We start from the raw sequence: 21,500 nt of genomic DNA, 5'->3' as shown, positions 1-21,500 counted from the left end.
TAGTAAGATGCTGAAAATCTGCAACTTAAACAAAATCTACCCTCGCTTCTACAGTGAACAGCACTACTATATTTACGATAGAGTTCATTATTTCCAAGGGTTGTATATTTTCTAATACTGAAAGAAAGTTTTGTCTTCTCTTTTATGATATAAATACGAAAGCAGAAAATGTCAGAATCTAGGAAATAACTAATACAAGAATATCACCTTTCTTTTTCCACTTAAGAAATAAAAAGAAAAGATTGAGAGAACTGAATAGTTTCATATCGAGATTTTGACCACGGAGTATAATAAATGACACTATATTACTATATATATCTTTCAGTTGTTGCATGTTTCTATTTAACAGGCAGTCAAGTGTTACTGGAGAAGTTACAGAAATTTAAGCCTAAGATTGCTGTGTTCAATGGGAAGCTCATTTATGAAGTGTTTTCCGGGAAGAAAGACTTTACGTTTGGAAGGCAACCGGATTTCGTAGAAGGTACTAATACGGTAAGTTGATATTTGTTATTAGTTTTATTTTTCCCCCATGACAAGTATTAATAAGAATGATAAGGTAAAGATAGTTTAGTAAAATTATATTGTGGAATAACACTAATTCTTGTATGAGGTACTGAAAAATCGTTTTCTTGCTTTTTGACCCTACAAAGAGAGAGAGAGACGATAACATGAAGTGAAAACGTGCCTAGAAAATAAAGAATAGTCCCTATTAGTAGCAATAGGCTTCTACGCTCGAGCAGAGTATTTATCTCGCAATGGTAGAACTCAGCGAAATGTGAACCTAAGAAGTTTAGTGTCACGTCATCACGGGTTCGAAACAATCATCCACGCGGATGGCTATCTAACGAATGTATCAAATGCTAATCCCACGTTGCTCTATCCGGGGAATACGGGGATGCAGTAGAAAGATCTACCAAGTTAATGGTACCACGTTTGACCTTGCATAGTGCGGCTTCGCATTATTCTAAAGCATAATATTATCTCTGCGATCCACAATGACTTGCTCCTCTGTTGTCAATTCTTTATGCTCTCGTTCCAATCGCTGCAAATACACAGTTACATTGATAGTCAGGACAGTGGCAACAGTTCACGATACCTCAAGCAGTCTAGTAAACATAGAGCCTAAACTTCTGTTGGTGTAATTGTAGCTTTGGTTGTTTGCAAATGAGTTCATGTGGACATCACCGTGGAGTATCGTAAAAAACCCACTTATTATCTCATGTCAGCACTCTTTCCAGAAATGGATCCTTACCAAAAGGAACACAGGCGTATGTTCGTATAGTTCTCTAAGCCGCTGTCAACACATGTGGGAAGCACTGTCCCACTTTATACAGTTTTCTAAGGTGGTGCAGGTGCCCCTACACAGCAATTGAGTGCTTTTCCAAATGCCTCATTATTGGCCGCAATAGTTGCCTTTAATTTTTCGTTCTTTGCATATTGTGGACATTCCTTACGTGGTGCGTTTTGAACCGATTCATTATCATTCTTAAATTTGTTAAACCATTGTTGTACACATTTTGACCGATTGCCTGGCATATTTTTTTTTTTTTTCTGTTTCATGAGCGTTTGTTCGCAGTTTAAGCTCGTGAAGTATATAAAGCCTACGTGATACTGTTTGACCTGCTCCCACTAGCGTTTCAGTTTAACGGTAGCGACAACAGCCAGGAGGAGAAAGAAAACAGAACTTTTTTCTCTCTTCACCACAAAACGAAAGATGTAAAGACCACGTGCACTATTACAATATGAACTTTCTGCGTACACAATTTTCAATTTATTTCTATTGTTTACGAAACCAAGACGCATGTTGCGGAGTACTTGCAACCTAGGCAGTATTGCTTTAAATGATTTTAATCACTAGTAGAATTTTTTCTTTCCTTTTGCCATACTTTTATTAGCTTGGTATGACTATCGGGTCAATATCTTAATCAATTTTCCATATCCCGTGGTTCAGTCGACTAGAAACTTCGTATAAGTGGATTCATTAATTGCCTAATTCATTTGCTCACTTTCCTGTTGTATTTGCATATGCCCTGTCCCATTCTTGCGTCTTAAGAATACAAGTGGGGGAGGTGACAATATTATAATGGAAAATCAAGTATTGTCACCACTGCCAGTTTGTATAAAATATTGCTGTGTTTGCTGTGAAAACATAGGTGTCTGGAGAAAAAGTGAGTTTTGACAATTTTCTCATTATAAAGTACCTAGATAGATAAAGGTCTCGAGAGGCTGAGGGAACCATGAATCTTTTGCACAAACTGAGGACCAACACTTCTAATAAGTGCTCTTGAATACTTAACGTTGTACTATATCTACAAGAAACACTCACAGATTCACGGCATTTCTAGAGCTGTAGAGGAGATTAAACTCAGTAGCGTAGCAATCTTAAATATTATTAATTGGAAGTGGAGATATTGCACTCCGAATAAGTTAAAATGAAACAGGAATTTAGTTTAAAAAAATAATAATAGACAGAAATCGCAAGATAATCACTCAGGATAAATGCAATTTAGCATCGTGGAAAAATGTGAAGATAAATGTAAGAGAAATAAAAGTCCATTTCTTTAATAAGGTAGAGAATAATAATCGAAGAAAATAAGAGGTATCTGCAGATAGAAACTCTGTATGTGTACGCAGCCTAATACGCTGAAAGATAAAATACAAAAGAAAACAACTACCGATAGTATACTTAAAACTGTTGTATATTGAAAAGGTTCTGCTTTTATTATAATGTTTGTCTCAAGAATATCTTAATACGAACTTGTATTGGTACTTAAGAACATCTATTTCCCTCAAAATTGATGGACGAACTTCTACGTTCTATCTAGTATGCAATATCAAGATAACCCTAACCTGGAAATTTATTAACATCTAGTTACACAAATATACTATATCTAGGGTTGCCAGACGTCCCGGGTTTCAATGAAAGAATTTATTGTCCCGAAAAAGGCTTTCGGGACGCCTGTTTGTCCCGGTTTTCGTTCTGCAGATTGAAAAAAAAAATAGCCTGCAAGATCTAGGATGTCTCACCTAAAACTTTTCGAGAGCCTGCGTAAGTCTTTAAGGAGGGTTTACTTTTTGTTTATCGTTCTGAATTTAACGTAAATATATTTTTTCTTACTAAATACTGAATTTGTATTTCTTTTAGGGAATGTTTCTGATTCAAGTGATGACGCAACAAAGAAAAGTATCTCTTCAATCATAAATGGGAGGGTGTGTCGTAATTGGCGTAGTATTTAGACCTGTTAAACACAAAAATTGGAATTCGAAATAAGGGACGCCAGACAGCACTTCTTTATTACCTTTACACATTCTTTATACACCCTTTGTGGGTCTTCATTTGTGTTAACTGTGTATAGAATAAACTGGAAAATTGAGAATAGAAACCTGGAAAAGACAGGTAGTTAATTGATTCTGACCAAATGAGTAGGAACCTATACGTTACATATAGCCTGAGATTGGTGTCGCGGTTTTTCGTTTACAAAATCTGGCAACCCTAACTATATCCAGAAGTGATCTTGCATCAATCGAACACTCCTCTTTTTCTGTTTCACTTACAAGAGCCTTTGTTCCTAATTTCTTAAAATAGAGACCACTTGCTATTATCAACCTAATAACTTCAAACAACAAAAGAATAACATTAATGCCCGAACAACACTTTGACCGACAATATTCTCTTTCTTTACGTAAAAATTGCACTCAAATACTATAGACCAAGTATTCATACACGTATAAAGTAAAGGAATGCATTCCAGCATATTCTTATTCGATTAACTGTCGGGAGAGCATTATCTTGCAGATATAATTAGATTTTTTCTTCTTTCCTGGCTAAAAATCGAAATGTCTTGGTTGAAAGTGGATTATTCTTCCCGTTAGCCTAAGACTCTTCGCTCAGCTCACGCCTTTCTTTTTTCTTGAATTTTAGATAATAACTTAAAAGAAAATTAAGGATATCAATAAGTGAAATACGCATAGTAATAAATAACCGCCCTTTATTAGATTTTAATTTTTTCTAACCTTTTGTTGCTACTTAAAAGCTATTTATTATGTTTTTGTTATGTCCAAGATTTAAAAATTTAGTTATATATAACTCGGGAACTCAAAGACTGCACAACGTAATATTTCTCATGCTAATACACCGATCAAAGCTACCACCATGCATGTTTTATTCCAGTCGGATGAGTTCGGTGGATGGGTTTTTGTTTTCTAATACATGATGCAAAATTTGATCAACGATAACTCGGGAACCAAAAGTCTACACAGCAATAATTCACACGCTCATATAGTAAGCCAAGGTCTACCGTCATGGTAGATTGATCGTAATCGGATCATTGTCAAAAGTCTGAGCACACTGTTGATTTTTCAAAATTTTCCAAAGAAAAGACAAAAATAAGCAAATTGGAATAGGCATCAACCTCCGGGAGAATCAATAGAACTATGGAAGAGCCGTTTCCATTCGGTCAAATAGAACGGTGGCTCAGCGCCTTCAGATTTATGATCTTGTTGCGAAGGGGTAAGATTATGGTAAAGATACCATTCCTTCAGCAGGAAACATTACAGAAAGATACTCCTGGGCCAAAAAAGTAAAATAAAATAAAGACCGGAACGATGATCAATGAAAGAGGACACTCTGGACCGATGGATGTAAATTCCAACTTTTCGCTTTTCAATGCTAGATGTTTGTGCGTCGCTGTCCCAAAGAACGGTTTCATCCCGATTGTGTAATACCTCAGCAAGGCACGGAAAGATAGCGTCAGTGTTTGGGGATGCTTTACAGGCTACCAAGTTGCTAATTTAGTTCGAATTGATGTAATAATAGACAAAAACGTGTTTCACAACATTTAAGTGAGGCATGCAATTCCATCAGGAACGCAGATTTGGGGCACAAACTTTGCACTACATACACATCGAGCTCTTGTAAGTAGTGTTGCCAGATTGGGCTACAAGTAGCGGATTGGGCGATTTTTTTAAGTGCCCTAGCTACGAAAATTTCAAATTGGACGACAAACTACTTTTAGGCTACTTTTCTCTGCACACTATAACACTTAATAATACGTTACTCTATTTTCATACATACATTCAGAATACATTATTAATTTTGTATAACACAATAAAGATTTTGTTAGTTTCAGTAAAACTATTGTTCATTGCGAATAGAAATTGAACTAACATATTCAGTTCTTGTTTTAATACTTGTTAATCGTCAGATCTGACAATATTAGACTTTTGTTGAATTCGCGTTGTTGCAGCATAACTGACCGTGTTGCTGTCCCAGTTAATGCCTATCCTAGTATTTGAACGATGTCGTGTAAACGTAAACAATGTAAATTTATGTTAGTGTGTTATCCACATTAACATAAAGGGCAAGTGAAGTAAATACAAATAAAACTTCCAAAATTCATGTCTCGCAGGTAAATAATATAACAAGTGCATTGAAGAAATGAAAAATAGCAGTAAAAAAGCGTACTATAAACTTTGTAAAGTGTATCTCAGAGCCCACAAAACTGACTGAAGCCTCCTTGGAAACCAGAAAGGTAGCATATTTTACACTATCAGAGTCTGCTCAATTCAATTCACACTGCACTTCTACTGCTTCTAACATAGTACGGAATTTGCCCTAACATCCACTGCCAACAGCCCAGAGCTGCGGTCACCGCCTTACCACTGGCAACTCGGACACCTGATGTAATTTCAATTTCAGGTGTTTCCATTAAATTTATAAGTATATATACTATAAGTAGTAAAATTGTGTAGTTGCAAAATTATTTTTATATTTGGGCTGCAAATAGTTCAAATCCACTCTTTTGGTGCAGAACCTTGCTACTTTTTAAACTTTAGATCTGGCAATACTGCTTTAAGATGAACTTGACAGGACAATAATACATGCCAGCGAATACTGAAGGTCTTTGGAAGGGAGGGGAGGTAAGAAACCCCTAGTATCCACTCAGGGAAGGAAAGTGACCTATTGAAATAAGCGAAAACGACCGATATTAGTATCGAAGCCATAGTTTTCGGAGTCGTTTAGATAATTAGTGACACTCCCAATGCCGTTTAAGTCAAAGTTCAGCGTACATTGGCATGAGAGGTGAGAAGGGGTGAAAATAGAATGTCTAAAATTAATGTCGAATCCATAGTTTTCGGGGTCAGGAAATCGGCTGATTCGTTTGAAATGACATTTGGAACGTATTTATTTTATTTATTTATGGCATTACCGGCATCTATTGCCTTAAGCCCGTCACGTATGAAGGATGACGTCACTCGGCGAGCACCCATATCCAGGGAAGGAGGAATGGCACCTGTATTGTAGGTACCATTCCGGCATTTACCTCGTGTGAATGAGAAGAAACCTCTCACTCAGAATTGGCTGGCCTGAAAAGTTGTACATCTTTTGCTCCGAATGCCCTACCCGGCAATCGAACCCAGGACCGTTCACTTTTGGAATGTAGGTATTACTCACCTCAAGCTGGGTGTGTACGTATCATGCCACCTAGGCCGTATTCTAGGGAATAGGGTTTTCAAACTTTAATCAAAATTAAGAGTATTTTATGGATTTTTATCATCACACTTTCATGGAAATGAATATCCTAAGGAGAAAAGGGACTGAAATGTTTTCCATAAACTTATTCTCCCCATGCGAAGAACGAGCATTCCAGCTTGTTTAATGTAAAAGTCTAAATACGAACTTTCATCAAATTACTTTCTTTCCTTCTCATGTGATTTCTGTGCGAAGAGCCGGGACAGATTTTGAAGCTAATTAGCATTCTTAGAATGAAAACACATGAAAATTATATGCCTTGTCATGGCTACGTAGTTCTTCGAAATTATATTTCGAGTCGCAGCTTCTACAATAGCTGAACCTATTTGTAACAGCTTACCAAAATGAAGAGGTCCCCGCAATAAATATAGACCTTTTATGTAACACAGTGGCGGATCCAAGAAGGGGGCTGTAGCCCCCCCTTGACGCTCAGGTATACACTGGATAAAATTTACATATAACACACGTGTGACATGTTACATAAATTAGTCCGTGTGCGTATGTAAGAGAATGGTGTATGTTCGTTTCTCTCTCGAAGAATCTCTTAGAACAAAAGCGAAGTTGTATAATATAGTATCATGGAACATCTGCAAACATTCAAGATTTTGTTAATTATTCTATACTTTATTAAAAAAATAAAATTTGATTTCTTATTCATTTATTTCATTAGTTCTCTACGATGCTAAATTGGATTTATTAATCTGAATAATTTGTTATTCTAAAGATAGGATTTCTGTAATTGCGCGAAGGAGCATTTATTTGTATGATTCTGTGTGTTTATAAATCTGATTCCTAATTCAATTTAATTCATTTGGTATATGAATATTTAAAACCTATGTGTCATAAGATAACACTGCTACTGTGTTTAATCGTCTCTGTAATCTCTAGACATGCAATGAATATTCCTTGTGAATGTAATACAACATAGTAATTTAAAGTACCTATTAGAACTACTGAATTCTTTTTCCTCAGTTTACTCAAAGCGTAGATGATCCCTTCTACCTCTTGAGTCTCTTATCTGTCTAGTTGCGTTATAGTGAGCAAAAATCTTAAGTTCACGAAGACCACTCCCTGTCATTAACTATACCATTTGGTAATATTAGTTGCAAAACTCACTTCAATCTTAGCATTGTGCATTATATATGACGCTGCTCTTGCCTTTCCCTAATTCACACCTAACAAGAAAGAATGAGATGCATAGTGTAAGAAGAACTAGTAAATTCATATTAAGCAACTAATGAATGCGTTGTACATTTCGTGTGTTCCTGGTCAGAATACAGTAATATATTATTAATATATGTCTTAAAAACATATCATGCAAAATTAAAGAAAAAGAAAGAGAAAAAAGGAAAACTCAGATGTGAATATAATGGACAGAGGTATAGGAGTGGTATCGTAAATGGATTATCATATATATTCAACTGAGAGAGTTCGCCACGAAATGCCTGTGAAAACGCGTACAACAGAAAGTAACTATTCTACCAGGTCTTGGTTCCATATTGTCAAACTAAACACAACAACACACTGAGCAAGGCTATATGATAAAAATATATAAAAACTCAATGACGTAACAATTTCAATACTAGCTGTGTCTTCCTCAGACTTCCACTTCTGGCTACTTGGGAGTTGGTCACCTCATATATACTTTCCGGAGATCAACTTTTAATTAGACTCCGCCCCTTCATTAAAAAGTAATACCTATGTTTTTCCACTTTTGGAAATCTGATGAAGACACAGTGTGTTGAAACTGTACGTGATTGTATTTTTATATATTTGTATCGCATAGCCTTGCTTAGTGTGTTGTGTTTAGTTTAACAAAAAGTAAATAATAAGCTCCTCTTGGTAAACACTTTACCAGATTGAACGGGAAAAAGATAGGAAAAAAGCAAGAATTAAATAACTATGAGGCGTGCAGTTGGGAACCAAATTCGAATCCAGGGACAGGTGATGGTTTTGTCAAATTGAAAGTGAAGGAAGGTAAAATCAATGGGATGGGTTGTCTACAAGAGTAAAGGATAGAAAAGAGATAGTGAGGAGAGGATATTACGTGTATGATTATATCAAATAATCGAAGGGATATTTTAAAAAAAGAACTGAAAAATACGAATTATGAATTAATAAAGAAGGAAACATTAATTTTAAAAGTTGTAGAAAAGATATTAATGTAGAAAGAAATAAGGTAGTAACGATTAAAATAAGTGTATGTCCAATGGATTGAATGTATGAAGCAGGATAGTTGCAGACAATTAAGACCAGAGGAACGAGTGATACGCAGATACGATTGTAATTCGTATTCTTATCCCTGTTTTGAGGGATTTCAAGGGAGTGCGGAAGAAGATTTCTTTCTGAGAATATTATGCCGAAAGCGTGGTTGAATGTTGTATTATGGTTAGTTTGTGCTCTGAGACAGCCAGATATAACTAGCAGCACTAGTTTGCCAGTTCCTGTGAAATTACGGAAGTTAAATTGTGCTTGATTTGACCATGAGTGGCCATTGAGTAAAATCAGATGTGACTGGTAATTCTGGATTTACGATTGGGAGCTACTCGAATTAAAGAAACCGGTCAAGAAGAGCAACAACGAAAGCTATGGGACTCGTGATGTACTGACTGCCCATCTTCCAACTAAAACTCGGCTTAAGCCCTTCGAGGCTTTCTGCCAGGGGTCTTGTAAAGCAGGAGTAAATGTTTGTTAATGTGAATCGAAAGAGCACTTACAGAACTAAACAGTGATCGTATTTAAGGATATAAATGAGGTTACAAAGATTACTAGAACAGTGGAGTATGGTGCATTCGCTTTCTCCTAATAATTAAGGAGCTAATCTTAAGTCGTAACGAATATGCAGATTCATCACAACAGAAATGCTCTCCTCTACCGAGACAGTTCAGCTTCGATTACTCATGTAAGAGCTTGCTTTGTATTGTCCTCCCAACTTTCCGGTCTACCTAAAGAACTTTTATATGCGCAATCTTCGAATTACAATCTACGCACTCCGCATTCACTTTTCATGCTTATAACTTGTCCTGCGTGTGATATTCGATGACTTGTAGCTTTTTGTGCAGTGCTGCATTGTGAATCCTAAATTATGTTTTTTTCGTCTTTTGTTTTATACTCATTAAAAAGCTGAAGTTACAAGATTTGGATTTTAATAATAAATAATAATAAAAAAAAAGACCTGCTTTTCTTTGCACATGGCGTTGAATTGATATATTTAAATTATGTTCTCGGATTTTAATAACATTTCGTTTCTTATAAACATAATAATATTTATTTTTAAAAATAAATTATTACATTTATTTTTTTTAAATGATTTAGAGCCTGGTTTGCAACAGGATTTTCACAAAAGAATAATTAGTAGTTAGTTGATATCTTGGATGATGTTAAATGTAATTAAAACTTATTGTTATCTGGTAACATCTAAACTAGCTAAATGAAAATTAGTTATATTATCAGTGTGGTCGCTTGTAAGATATCGTGTAATAGAAAGCAAATGTCACCTTTTCAGGTTTACCTTGAAGAATATTTAAATCAAGTTCTTCGTTCAGGAGTTTATCATGATTATGAGTTCCGTAAATTCGATTTTTAACTAGGACTTTTGCAATATTCGGTAGTCAAAAATTATAGGAGTTTGTTAACCATGTTATTGTTTCTTAAAATAGTCTTCGGAAGTAACATATAGAAAATAAGCAAACATAATAGTCGCAAATTATTAGTTATTGATCATTTTGACTGCATTCATAATTATTAGTGTCATGCAGTTTGCAAACATTTTCCAGTTTAAAAAAAAAAAAAAACTATGGAATGCTATAGTCTTACCAGACTTCTATTGTTTGTAAGTCTACTATTATTTTGTGAATAAATCTACCAACACCGGATGTTTTCACTAGGGACTTTCGGTTCCACATGTCAATGCTTTTACGCATGAACCACACCATTGCTTGTTTTTCGTGGCAGAGAATCAGTGAGTTAATGCATTTTCAAGACAAAGATTTTATAGTATTAAAGAAGCTCTTTCATTTTTCTTAATGCTGCAGGTATATGTGTATATATACTCTGGTGGAAATGCATTTAAGAACATTCCGTATACATCTTCAGATTTGAACGAAATTCTTACTACAGAATGTGTGTCTGTGGAAGGCAATCTTAGTTTGAAGCTCCCAGCATCACAGCCACTCCTAATCAGATTACAGGCTGATCGTAGATCCTGTAGACAACATATTTCTAATAGGTTGAAAGTCATCGAACAACACGATATGTGTAGTTGTGTGCGAATCCAGTCTATTTCAGCAGTGCCAGGACACCACCTAACGTCTATCGTACAATTAATTGACTTAGATTGTGGGCTTATACAGGGGGTGCGAGGAGCCAGTTGGTCATTTCGCAGAATTTCTGCTCGTGTGGGTCATGTCATGTCACTAGTCTGTGGATGGTGTACGCCATGAGAGGTAGAGGGTTATCATAGCGTCCAGAGTTCTTTCGTTGCCCACTGGATAGCATCTGGACAGAAGGACAGTTTGGACTGCTCTAACTGACGGGGCGACGACCACAATTGCAGTCAGAGCTAGTCATGTAAGTGCAAGAACAGTGAACAATCGTTTTTGGAGGTAGGTATAAGTTCTTGCGTTTCTCTTGCACGATTATTCCGATAATTGTTCTTTGCCGAGAAGTCTTCGGTAGTGTCGGACAAGACTGCATTAGTGAAGCGAATGATAAGCGGTGACATTCAGCGATGAGAGTCGTTTTTATCTCGAATACAAGACGATCGTTGTGTAGTCATAGACGTGCAAGTGAGCGGGAAAATCCAAGCTGGTGTTCACAACCTCCGTACAGGAAACACACTTGACTCTGGCACAAAGGACAATAAACTTTACATCCCGATCTCCTATGATCTTCACTCAGGGGAATACTATTGGTGCATCGTACATTCGTTACGTTGTGAATCCTGTTCTCCGAGTTTTTTGGACATTTTGCGGGACTGTGTCTTCCAGCAGGATAACGCGTGTACCCACCTTAGGACAACCTAGCCGTCTTTTTTTTTTATCTAAAGGGCATAACCGCGGAACATTAAACTGAATTTTTAGGACAACCCAGCATGAACTACTCAGTATCTTTCTTCCATTCTGGCGTGCTAGATCTCTGGATATAAGCCCTATTGATCATATGTGTGACATAGTGGGGTGACTCCTTACTACCATCTAAACTTCGGCAACGGCGATTATCCAGCTACGCCAGACTCTACAGTGAGCATGGGATACCATACCGTAAACCAGGGTTTACTAACCTTTTTTGAGCTAGAACCAAAACGTTGTTAGAAATTACATGACTGGACACTACAGAAAAGTTGCTTTGATGTCTTTTATAAACTTAAAGGTAAAGTAATTTCGTAGGTAGAAGCAGTGACTTTTTCTCCTTAAATATATTTTTAGTTATTTTAGAGGGGTATTCTCAGTTTTAAGTAAACAAAATCATCTTTAGTAGGTTAAATGAGAGCATATATGCAATGAAAGTATCAATAAAACGGAAATAACACTAGAAAAATCCAAGAATTAAAGACATGTTAAAATTTTTGCTTTCTCCCCTTAATATTCCCAAAATACTAGAGGTATCCATACTACTACAAAAAAGCACAGGATTTGAAACTGAAAATCTCGATTCAGAGCCCAGTACCGGTAGATTTTATTCATAAAATAATATCCTGCGCTAAATCTCATTATATTTTACCGAATAGGCCTCCAGTTAATTATGAGAGTTTACTTCACATAGAGTCTGTCAGAAACACGAACAAACAAACAAACAAACAAAAACAAAAAAGACGTTAGTTAGACTCGATAACACTCTGTAAAATCATATAAATTTACTTCCTGCAGCACTCTCACGACTGTCACACGCTAGTGCTTCTGAATGTGCTAAAATAATCTGTTACTTATAATTAGCGTTCATTATTTTTGTCTATTTTCTATATGTTACTTCCAGAGATAATTCTGAAGAAACACTTTATAACATAGTTAACGTATTCATGTCATTTTTGTCTTCCAAATGCAGCAAAATTTTTAGTTAGAAATCGAACTTATGGAACTCATAATCTTAATTTTCTGGTATGACAAGTTTTGTTCAAATATTGAAGGTAAACTTGTGGATATGAACCCCACAAAACATTTGTTCTCAAATTATAAAATATACTACAAAGAATTATACCGAACACCACATGCCAAGAAATGCAGGTCTCCATTTAAAATTAGTAAAGTATAAATTCAAATCTGCCCAGGTAATTCCGTATAGAGAAATCCAGACATTCCTCTCTCATCTTTCTGGTCCAATGTATACAAGAAAAGAAAGAGAAAAAACTGGTGAATTTGTTATAAAATTGGGATCATACGTATAATTCAACGAGACATTTAAGTCGAGGGGGGGGGGAGTTATTTCGAGAGCATGTGAATTATACATAGGGTGCATAGAGTTGGCCAAAAAGCCTGGTTGAAGGGAGGCTATGGGTAGACCATGAAGTTGGAAAGATAATACAAAACACGTTCTTAGAGAGTACAGATAATCCAAACTAGGTTGACTCGACACAGGATGTTATCCAATAAAAATCTACTTTCTATCGTAAAAAGTGTTCAGTTTTCTTACACAATAAGGTTATCTTATTAGTTATTAAGAGAAAGCAAACGGTGCAGTAATCCACACCGAGATATATTGCAAATTATTGCTGTTATGCTCACATAAATGTTTATCTGGGTCTCCCAAAGATGATGTTCAAGACGTAAAATAAGTTGTACGTATCTATAATTGTCGTTGGATTAATGTTGTTAAAATAATGTAGTGGCTAATTATTTTCTTTCGTAATGGCTCCTGTTGCACGAAATACTGGGACATGTCCCATACAAGCATTTTATTTTATTTAATTTATTTGTCATTCCTTAAAATTTTTGCATGCTATCCTCTGCAGAGGAAATATACAGTATTTCTCTTTTAGCAGACCTGTGGGAATTGGGAAGGGTCTAGGCTCACTTGGAATTTAAACTCTGGAAGGTGGCATAGCGTTTTTCTACCAGGTGTGTTCACCATTATGAGGCAAGCCGAGAAAAGCTTTTCTGTTTCAGGTAAAATGGTGAGTATGGGTAAACATGATTCATGAGCATTTGTAAGGATTGAAGGCTACGAAGTTGTTGGTAGAATCGTAGTAGAGGATTCTATAAAGTGTTTTGTCGGTGAATCTTTTTGCATGATTGAAATGTTAGCAGATAAAGTTCGTGGTACAGAGTATCTTTGACTGGATTGAAAGCTGACAAGAGGATCTTGACGTAGTTGTTATTGGATGATGTGGTGAAGCAAATACTGTTCCCCAAATGATCATGACATAGTGTAGAAAACGTTTTATATTGTGAAGCTGAGAGCTCTTGATGTCGGGGTACTCCATACTGCTGGTATAGCCAGTCCGATTCATCTGATCCTTCTCCAGTCATACTTTCACTTTTTTTCATGTGGATGTCAGACTTGAGAACGGAGATCTAGAAACTAGTGTGTACATCAAACTTAGAAGTAGCATGTAATACTTCCACTTCAAGATTTCTAATCTTACTATATAACTTACCTATCCTATGCCTTAGTCATATGGGGGACCCATATATATTCCACTACACCGTCATTAAACAATTATCTCTTATCAGCATTATTAAATGTGACTAACCTTACAAAAGACCAGACTCTTCTTTCCTTTTCCTGCTTTTCTGCTGTACTCTGACGAGGAGACGATTGCTTTGAAAATTTAAATATGTATGTTTTTTCTTCAGTATGATGATGTTCACAACTATCATGAAACACCTTTTTATTTTTGTTCTTGGTATTATTATTGAATTATTAATTCATATTGTAACCCTGTTTCAGTATATGTGGGTAATGCCTTCATCTAGTGCTCGGTGTGCTCAACTGCCGCGTGCTGCAGATAAAGTTCCATTTTACGCAGCTCTTAAAAAGTTTCGGGACTACTTAAACGGTATTATTTCCGACATAGAAGAAACGGAAGTTGTGTTCACAGAATCAAAAATTAAAACTTATGATTCTGAAGTTAAAGAGGAAAACAAAGATGATCACTCATTTTATGGTTATGGTCGTCTCCCAAGTAATGGTGAATTAACAGACTTAAGTAACGCAATACCTGTTGGTAAAATGGAAGACCAACCAGCTCCAGGTAAGAAGAAGCGCGGAAGGCCAAAGAAGATCAAATCTGAAGGTGGTGAAGATAAGAAAGAAGTGACTGAAATACAGACTAAAGAACATAAAAATGGTGAAGCACCAAAGAAAAAACGGGGAAGACCGAAGAAAATAAAATCTGAGGAGAACAATGTTATGTCTAACGGGCTTCCAGATCATACCAATTCTTCAGTACCTATGTCTAATTGTTTTTCACCTCCAATTCATTCCCCAACAAATTTCTGTCAACATACATTTTCACCTTCGTATAGTAGTCAGTCTCAACCATATAACTCTCAGAACCCAGCGCAAAGTCCTTCGTCAACTCACAATTATCATCAGTCCCCTGTACAGTCCCATCGTTATAGTCAGTCACCTCAACCCCCATCTCAACCATTTACACATTCGGACCTTTCCTCTGAGATTAGTGCTGCGATATCATCGGAACATAATCTTGGATCCCCACCTCCAACCTCGCCAAGTCTGGGCCCACCGGACTTCGAACCTCCAACCAGTATGCCTGAAGATACTAGTGATGCCGCTCAAAACACGTCGAATGTTGTTAAAGATGAATCATCAGGTGATAACGTTCAGAATCAAAACGAGTGTCACTTCTCAAGCCCCACCCCACCAAATGATACACCCAGTATGAATTACCAGAGTTATGGTAGTTTTTCCACTGATTCTGAAACCAATTCAGCAATTGGATATTCTCAGGGTTCTACTCCCGACTACAATCCAAAACGAAATATAAACCAGGATGTCTCTTCCAAGAGCTTATCTGGTTTAGAGTCTCTTGTAGATCAAATTCCCAGCATTGCTGATGGTGAGACTCCACCCCATGGCTCTGTTGCTAATAGTAGTAGTGGAGACCAATACGATTCCAGCCACGCTGCTAGTAGTCAGTATAATGAAGAATCTGCATATCTTGCGGGTTATCCAAGCAGTTCTCATTATAGTGGTTCTAGTAGTAGTAATGCTGGCAGCTATAGTCCTCATTATACCTCTACAAGTACAAATTATTCAGTTAGCTCGTCAAATAGTTACAGCTTACATCAAAGTAGTGCAAGCATGAATTTTTCTGTAAGTTCACTAGCTAATAGTAGTTCATCTTTAAATCATGACGTTGGTGGCCAAGTCTCGAGCTCGTTTTCAGTAACTAGTCTAGCCTCAAATTATAGTTCAATGAATTCATCCATGAATTCATATTCAAATTTAATGGGAACTACTCATCCAATGGGGAGTCACATGATGGGTGGCACCAATGGAATGGGAAGTGGTATGTTTGGCAGTACAGGACCAATGGGTAGTAGTCTCGTTGGCGGTCCTGGAATGGGTGGTGGGATTATGGAACGTGCTTGTGGCATGGGTAGTGGAATGGGTAGTTCAATGGGTGGAATGGGAAGTGCTGTTGGTTTACCAAATCCAATGAGTGGCATGAATATGCCCAGCTCTTCTCTGCCATATCCATATAGTCAGTATTCACCTAGTGCATCGTCGTACACTGGAACACCAGGAGGAGGATTTCCGTACACACCAACTCATAGTTTACATATGCCTAGTCCCAATTATCCATATCCTTCTCCATATTCTAACTCACCTTACCCTCAGGCCGGATATCTTCAAAATCATGTGCTCGACCGGATAAAACAGGAACGGATGGACATCGGCTTTGGTGGATTCTGAGACTAAGCAGTGACTGTAAGTGAAGAAAAAAGTGAAAACAAAATAAAAAAACAACAAAAAATATTTAAAGTTATTGTTGCCAGCTATTAGGTGCATTGTGTATGTACGTTAGTGGAGGTGAGATAGAAGGTTGATTGTTCGCTGACACACAGACAGACAAATGTGAGTGTAATCCCAGTGTTTTTGTTGTTTTCTTAACTTTGTACTCAACTTAATAGTCAATTTAAGAGATCGAAATTGTTGGGAAGATGGTATGGTTTTAATTGATATAAGCTCCTGTTAATCGCGTTTTATGTCAATATTGGGAAGAACCACATCAATAAATTTTAGTTCTTACCACTTGACAGTAAATATGTATTTAAAAAAAAAAAAAAAAAAAAAACTGCACAGGGTAAATGAGAGTGATAAATAACTTGGTTAATATTTAGTGTTGAAATGTTTTTTCCAAATCTTGAGTAGAAGGTTCTGTGTATTGTTGCTTGAATGGTTCAGAAAGACTTACATGCATTGAAAGATGCATTCCCTGACAGTATTGAGAGTGGATCTCAATTACAAAACAAACTCACTCTTCCATTGTATTTAATGGTAAAAGTTTAATTTCTATGTGCAAAGTTTCGTTTGTTTTTTATATGCAAATTAATAACAGTTTTTCTTCATGAAATTATTTTATATTTCAATGTTTTTATCAAAAATCTGTACACTGTACAATATGGTGCACAATTGTACTATACTAACTCAAATTTTTACATTTTAAAATGTTTAAAAAAATTTTCATAATCTTTAAAATCCCTAACAGTGCATGTGAGGCATAGATAGTATATCCAAAGGTAACTGTCACAGTATTACATGATTAGATATTAAAGTTGTGTTTCATCTGTTTTGAATGTTGATATTTTTATGTTAAACTAGTGCTGCCAAATTCTTTGAATGGCTCTCATTGTTTATTGTGGGTAGTACAGTGATTTGAATGCTTCCCTTTCTGTAGAGATTCCCAGGGTTCTTGAATAGCAGGATTCTGCACGGACCATAAAGCAACATTTTCCAAATGTTAATAAGAACTGAGAAACGAATGAAAAAAAGGAAGATTTCTTCCTTGTTGTGCTTAGCAGTTGATGCAAATGTTTGTTGGAGGCCAAGCAATCTCTTCAACTTATTTTTCTGTCTGTATTTGTATATAAACTTCTCTCGTATGTTAGGGATGAACGAGTGTATACTGCCGTGTCTGTTAACATATTACGTATACTGAAGCTTGGCAAGGATGGAAGGGTTCTGGGAGATAGGGTTGTGCAGAATTCTGCTTGTGTTCGTAGGCATGAAGATCCTGGTATCACGTAGAAACAATATGACTGATGCGCAGCAGTATGATATCAATGTATGGTATGCAGGTACTTTATTGTTTGAAGAATCTCATATTGAGACTTTTACATCACACGAAATACCCTGACATATTGACAGCTTGCCTTATGAACTGGGACGACGATATACAGCGGGAACCGTCCATTTCACTACTAGGAAAATCTATCTTTATCAGAGAAAAATCTTTGTGATCCCAGCTCAAGGTCACAGTGTCAAGCTCGAATAGACTAGACGGACTTTACTAGTTCCCAATGTATCCATGGCTTGTTGAAATGATAATTAGAAGGGTTAGAGAATTTTATTACCTTAACGTTAAACTTATGTATCCATATCACTTATCAAAAAAGTTATGTTGTACAGATTACCAGTGCAAGGCATGCTGTTGTAATGGGGAAAAAGTGTTCTAAATAGTGTATGTTATATCGTGTTCCTCTCATTTCATTATGTAGTGTGAAAAGGAGAGAAAGAACTGATATGTTTCAACAACGGCAGGGTAGGAGCTGATCTGCTGTATAGCATGACTTGTAAAGTAGCTGTTTTATACAATGGGGAAAAACATACAAGAAAGCAGACCAGCTTTTACCTGTGTTACATTGACTTACTTTAAAAGCAAGAAAAAGAAAGAAAAAAAAAAAGTCGCACCTACCCTGAACTTCTCCGATGTCATATCTTTGGCCATCGTTTCGAGGCCAGCCAACCGGTACAAACTTGTCATTTCGCTGTTCAACGTCTTTCATTGCCCCATGTGAAGTTTTTGTTCTCTAGTGACTTGTATTCCATACTGGTTGTTTCACAGTTTGTTTGTTAGTAGCGTATGTGTTGTGACAATTGGAAAGAATATAAATGTGTTCCTATAAAACTGTACTTAATAGTTTAATTCCTTGATACTAACCCTGATATGTTGATTTATTTTTCATTTACATTGACAATTCTGTATATAAAGAGAAATTTTTATTTGAAATCTGTAAATGTGAGTTTGGTTTTTATTTATCACGAGCCTTTGTATTTGAACTGTAGTGTACATGACGCAATTTGTCCTTGTGTGTCCAATATATATATATATATATATATATATATATATATATATATCTTGTAACCTGAAACATGGAGTGTGCTTGCTCACTGCAATGTGAAAAGAAATGTTTGGTAGTGCAGGAAAATGTACTTGCGGAAAAATCTTCAACGTTTCACAGGAAAAGGATAAAAAGCACCGACAGTAGAAGATTCTCTGAGGAAGTAACATACAAACATACACCTGGAACATGAAAAAGAAAGCATAAGATTGGCGAGAAATGTATATAGCCTTACAATAATAATCGCAGATTCAGGGCTCTCGCAGAACCTCATGATAAGTGCGCTTGCTTACATAAATGTATTTGCAGGTATAAAATCTGTTGGGAGTACAGGTATTGTGGATCCAAGTTTAGTAGTAGGTTCCGCTTTTCATAGCCTCGCTGTAGCGTAAGGGCGTGAAGAAAAATCCATAAATCTAGATCTAGATCTAAATTGAATTTGGATGATTTACCTAGATAATTGTAAACAAAAGTTATGTAATGATAAAGAAGTCACTCCTCGACCTGTGAAACTTTGCAAAGAAACTGTAGGTAAAATTAATCATTTCATCTTTGCAGCAGGCAAATTTTTGAAAGTTCTTTGTGTTGGAATCTGTTCACACACAAGTATTTAGCTTCCTGAACATCGGAATAACTGATTATTAGCTAATGTAGCAATGACTACAGAGAAAATAACTCCATATATAAAAATAAATAAGAATCCGTATACTTAGAAATGCAATCCCGGGTTCGATTCCTGGTGCGGGTACAGTTGGACGATCAAAGGATTCCACTATAATCAGTAGGTTCACGTCTCCTTTAGCCTAGCAGGCATAACCGTGAGACGTTAAACTAACTCAAACCAAACCAAACTTAGAAAGCAAGAGTCATACTTAGAAAATTAAGTTTTTCACTTCAAATATAAAGAAAAGATCAACTTACTGAAATAACAATTAATATGTTGGAAATTCTAAACTTAAAAATACTTGCATATTGTGTCTTCCTTAATTATCACTACTCCTGAAGTATCAGTGGTAACTACCAAAATTGTGTTGTGACATCCTTGTTATTTTGGTTAGGCCAAGGTTGTCTGTGTTATGTAGGCGTTAATAAGAAACCCAAAAAGTGACAATTAAATATTTATGTACCCAGAATCGAAATATTCAGCAAAATAATACTTCTATCCACTAAACTGAAAACAAATTCAACATGCTATTGTAGAAATTTTCTAAGTGTAGTTATTGATTCAAGTATTAGAAGAGTTGAGTTAATGTGATCTAATGAATGAATCAAGCAATTTCGTCATTTCTGGTGTCAAACACAACTATACCAGTTGGCACGAAACATGCACAGTGAACTTCCCATGTTAAACTTTTATTGGAACCCACCAGAATAAATGACGTGAGGTTTAGCCCATCCATTGTATTTTTCATGTGGGGATTTGTATTGTTCTGTAACGTGGTAGTTAAAAAATAATTGGACTAGAGTATCTAATTGTAAGTACCAGTAAATATACCACTGTACTTCCAACATTGCAATAGGAATGTTTCTAGTGTCGGAATAGGATGTTTTAGAGTTCATAAGTGCTGCATGGTCGACTGCCAACACCGCATGTTTTAAGGTATGCCTACAAGAAGTAATCACAAACTGACGAGTCTGTAACTGGAAAGCCACAAAATTATTACGACTTCTGTATGTAATGCGGTTGTCGAAAAGCTGGTGCATGACGTCGATTAATGTTCTCAGAAAGTGAGACATACCGTTGTCTCCCTAGAACTGCAATTGCAAATTTGAAGAGAATAAATTTACGTGGGAGAAATGGATCTATCATGTATGCATACCTGTGAGATATTACTCTAGTTGCTCGTCCTGGTTCACCTTGAAAAGAGCTGAGCATTTTTATTGCAGGTTCTACACAACATTCTTCGACTTGTAACTGCTGTTGATGCAATGACGGAGAACATCTTGCCACTAGACAATAGTTTTGTTTTTTCACAAAACCACTAAGATTAAAGTACCTCATGATTCATCCACAATAAAGAAAGCTTAAGTGCTTGTCATTTTATACAGAAGGTAAGCAGATACTTTTAATTGCTGTTTGTAATTAAATGTTCATTTACAAAATTACATTCTCCGGATCGGATCGTCCTGTAAGATTATTTCCACGATACTTGAGATCCTCACTTTTGAGGAATTCGTCTTATGGAAGGGTTTAGACTGTTAAACGTTTTCGCATTCCCTGTGTTTGAATACTCGGAGGCTTAGATATGTTTTTGTTTCAGTTGCCTTCCTGTAGCTTCAAAACTTTTCACCCATATTCTAATGATTTGCTTACATGGGACAGGATCTGTGTCTTCCTAGATTAAAATAACGCCGATATTTCATCTAACAATGCCAGCACAACCACTGTTTTTGTGAAATACTAAAAAATTGTACAAATGTATATTGCTCAAACTTTTAACGCTTTATTATAGATGAGAATCACAACAATAATTGCTTGTACATTCTAGCGCAAGAAGTTTTCCGCATTGACTTAATTTACGACTGAGTAGTTAGTGAGAAAGTAGAAGTCATCGCACCATCGCATCGAAAATGTTCATAAATGCTACTAAACAATAGAAAATATACAGATACTTATCAATTTAATGGAAAAATGTCATGTGCCTAGGTTTCCAAGGGTGAGG

At 36.2% G+C, this 21,500-nt stretch overlaps 1 protein-coding gene across 7 annotated transcripts in view; it reads left to right on the top strand.

Annotated features, from left to right (window-relative positions):
• Positions 1–18,733, top strand: part of Tdg (Thymine DNA glycosylase) — a 126,670-nt gene extending 107,937 nt beyond the window's left edge. For 6 of the 7 annotated variants that reach the window (XM_081762109.1, XM_081762106.1, XM_081762104.1 and 3 more), the window contains 3 exons: positions 350–492; positions 13,509–13,640; positions 14,417–18,733. In XM_081762109.1, the coding sequence (XP_081618235.1) occupies positions 350–492; positions 13,509–13,640; positions 14,417–16,408 (2,267 nt within the window). In that variant the 3' untranslated portion in view covers positions 16,409–18,733. The remainder of the gene's footprint in view (positions 1–349; positions 493–13,508; positions 13,641–14,416) is intronic. The other variant, XM_081762108.1, reaches the window with a different exon arrangement.
• The last annotated feature ends 2,767 nt before the right edge of the window (positions 18,734–21,500 follow it).

The sequence above is a fragment of the Thermobia domestica genome, chromosome 6 (genome assembly GCF_964235325.1).
Source record: "Thermobia domestica chromosome 6, izTheDome1.hap1.1, whole genome shotgun sequence".
Lineage (NCBI taxonomy): Eukaryota > Metazoa > Arthropoda > Insecta > Zygentoma > Lepismatidae > Thermobia > Thermobia domestica.
The sequence above is the reverse complement of the archived record's forward strand: the minus strand, read 5'-3'. Positions and strand labels throughout refer to the sequence as shown.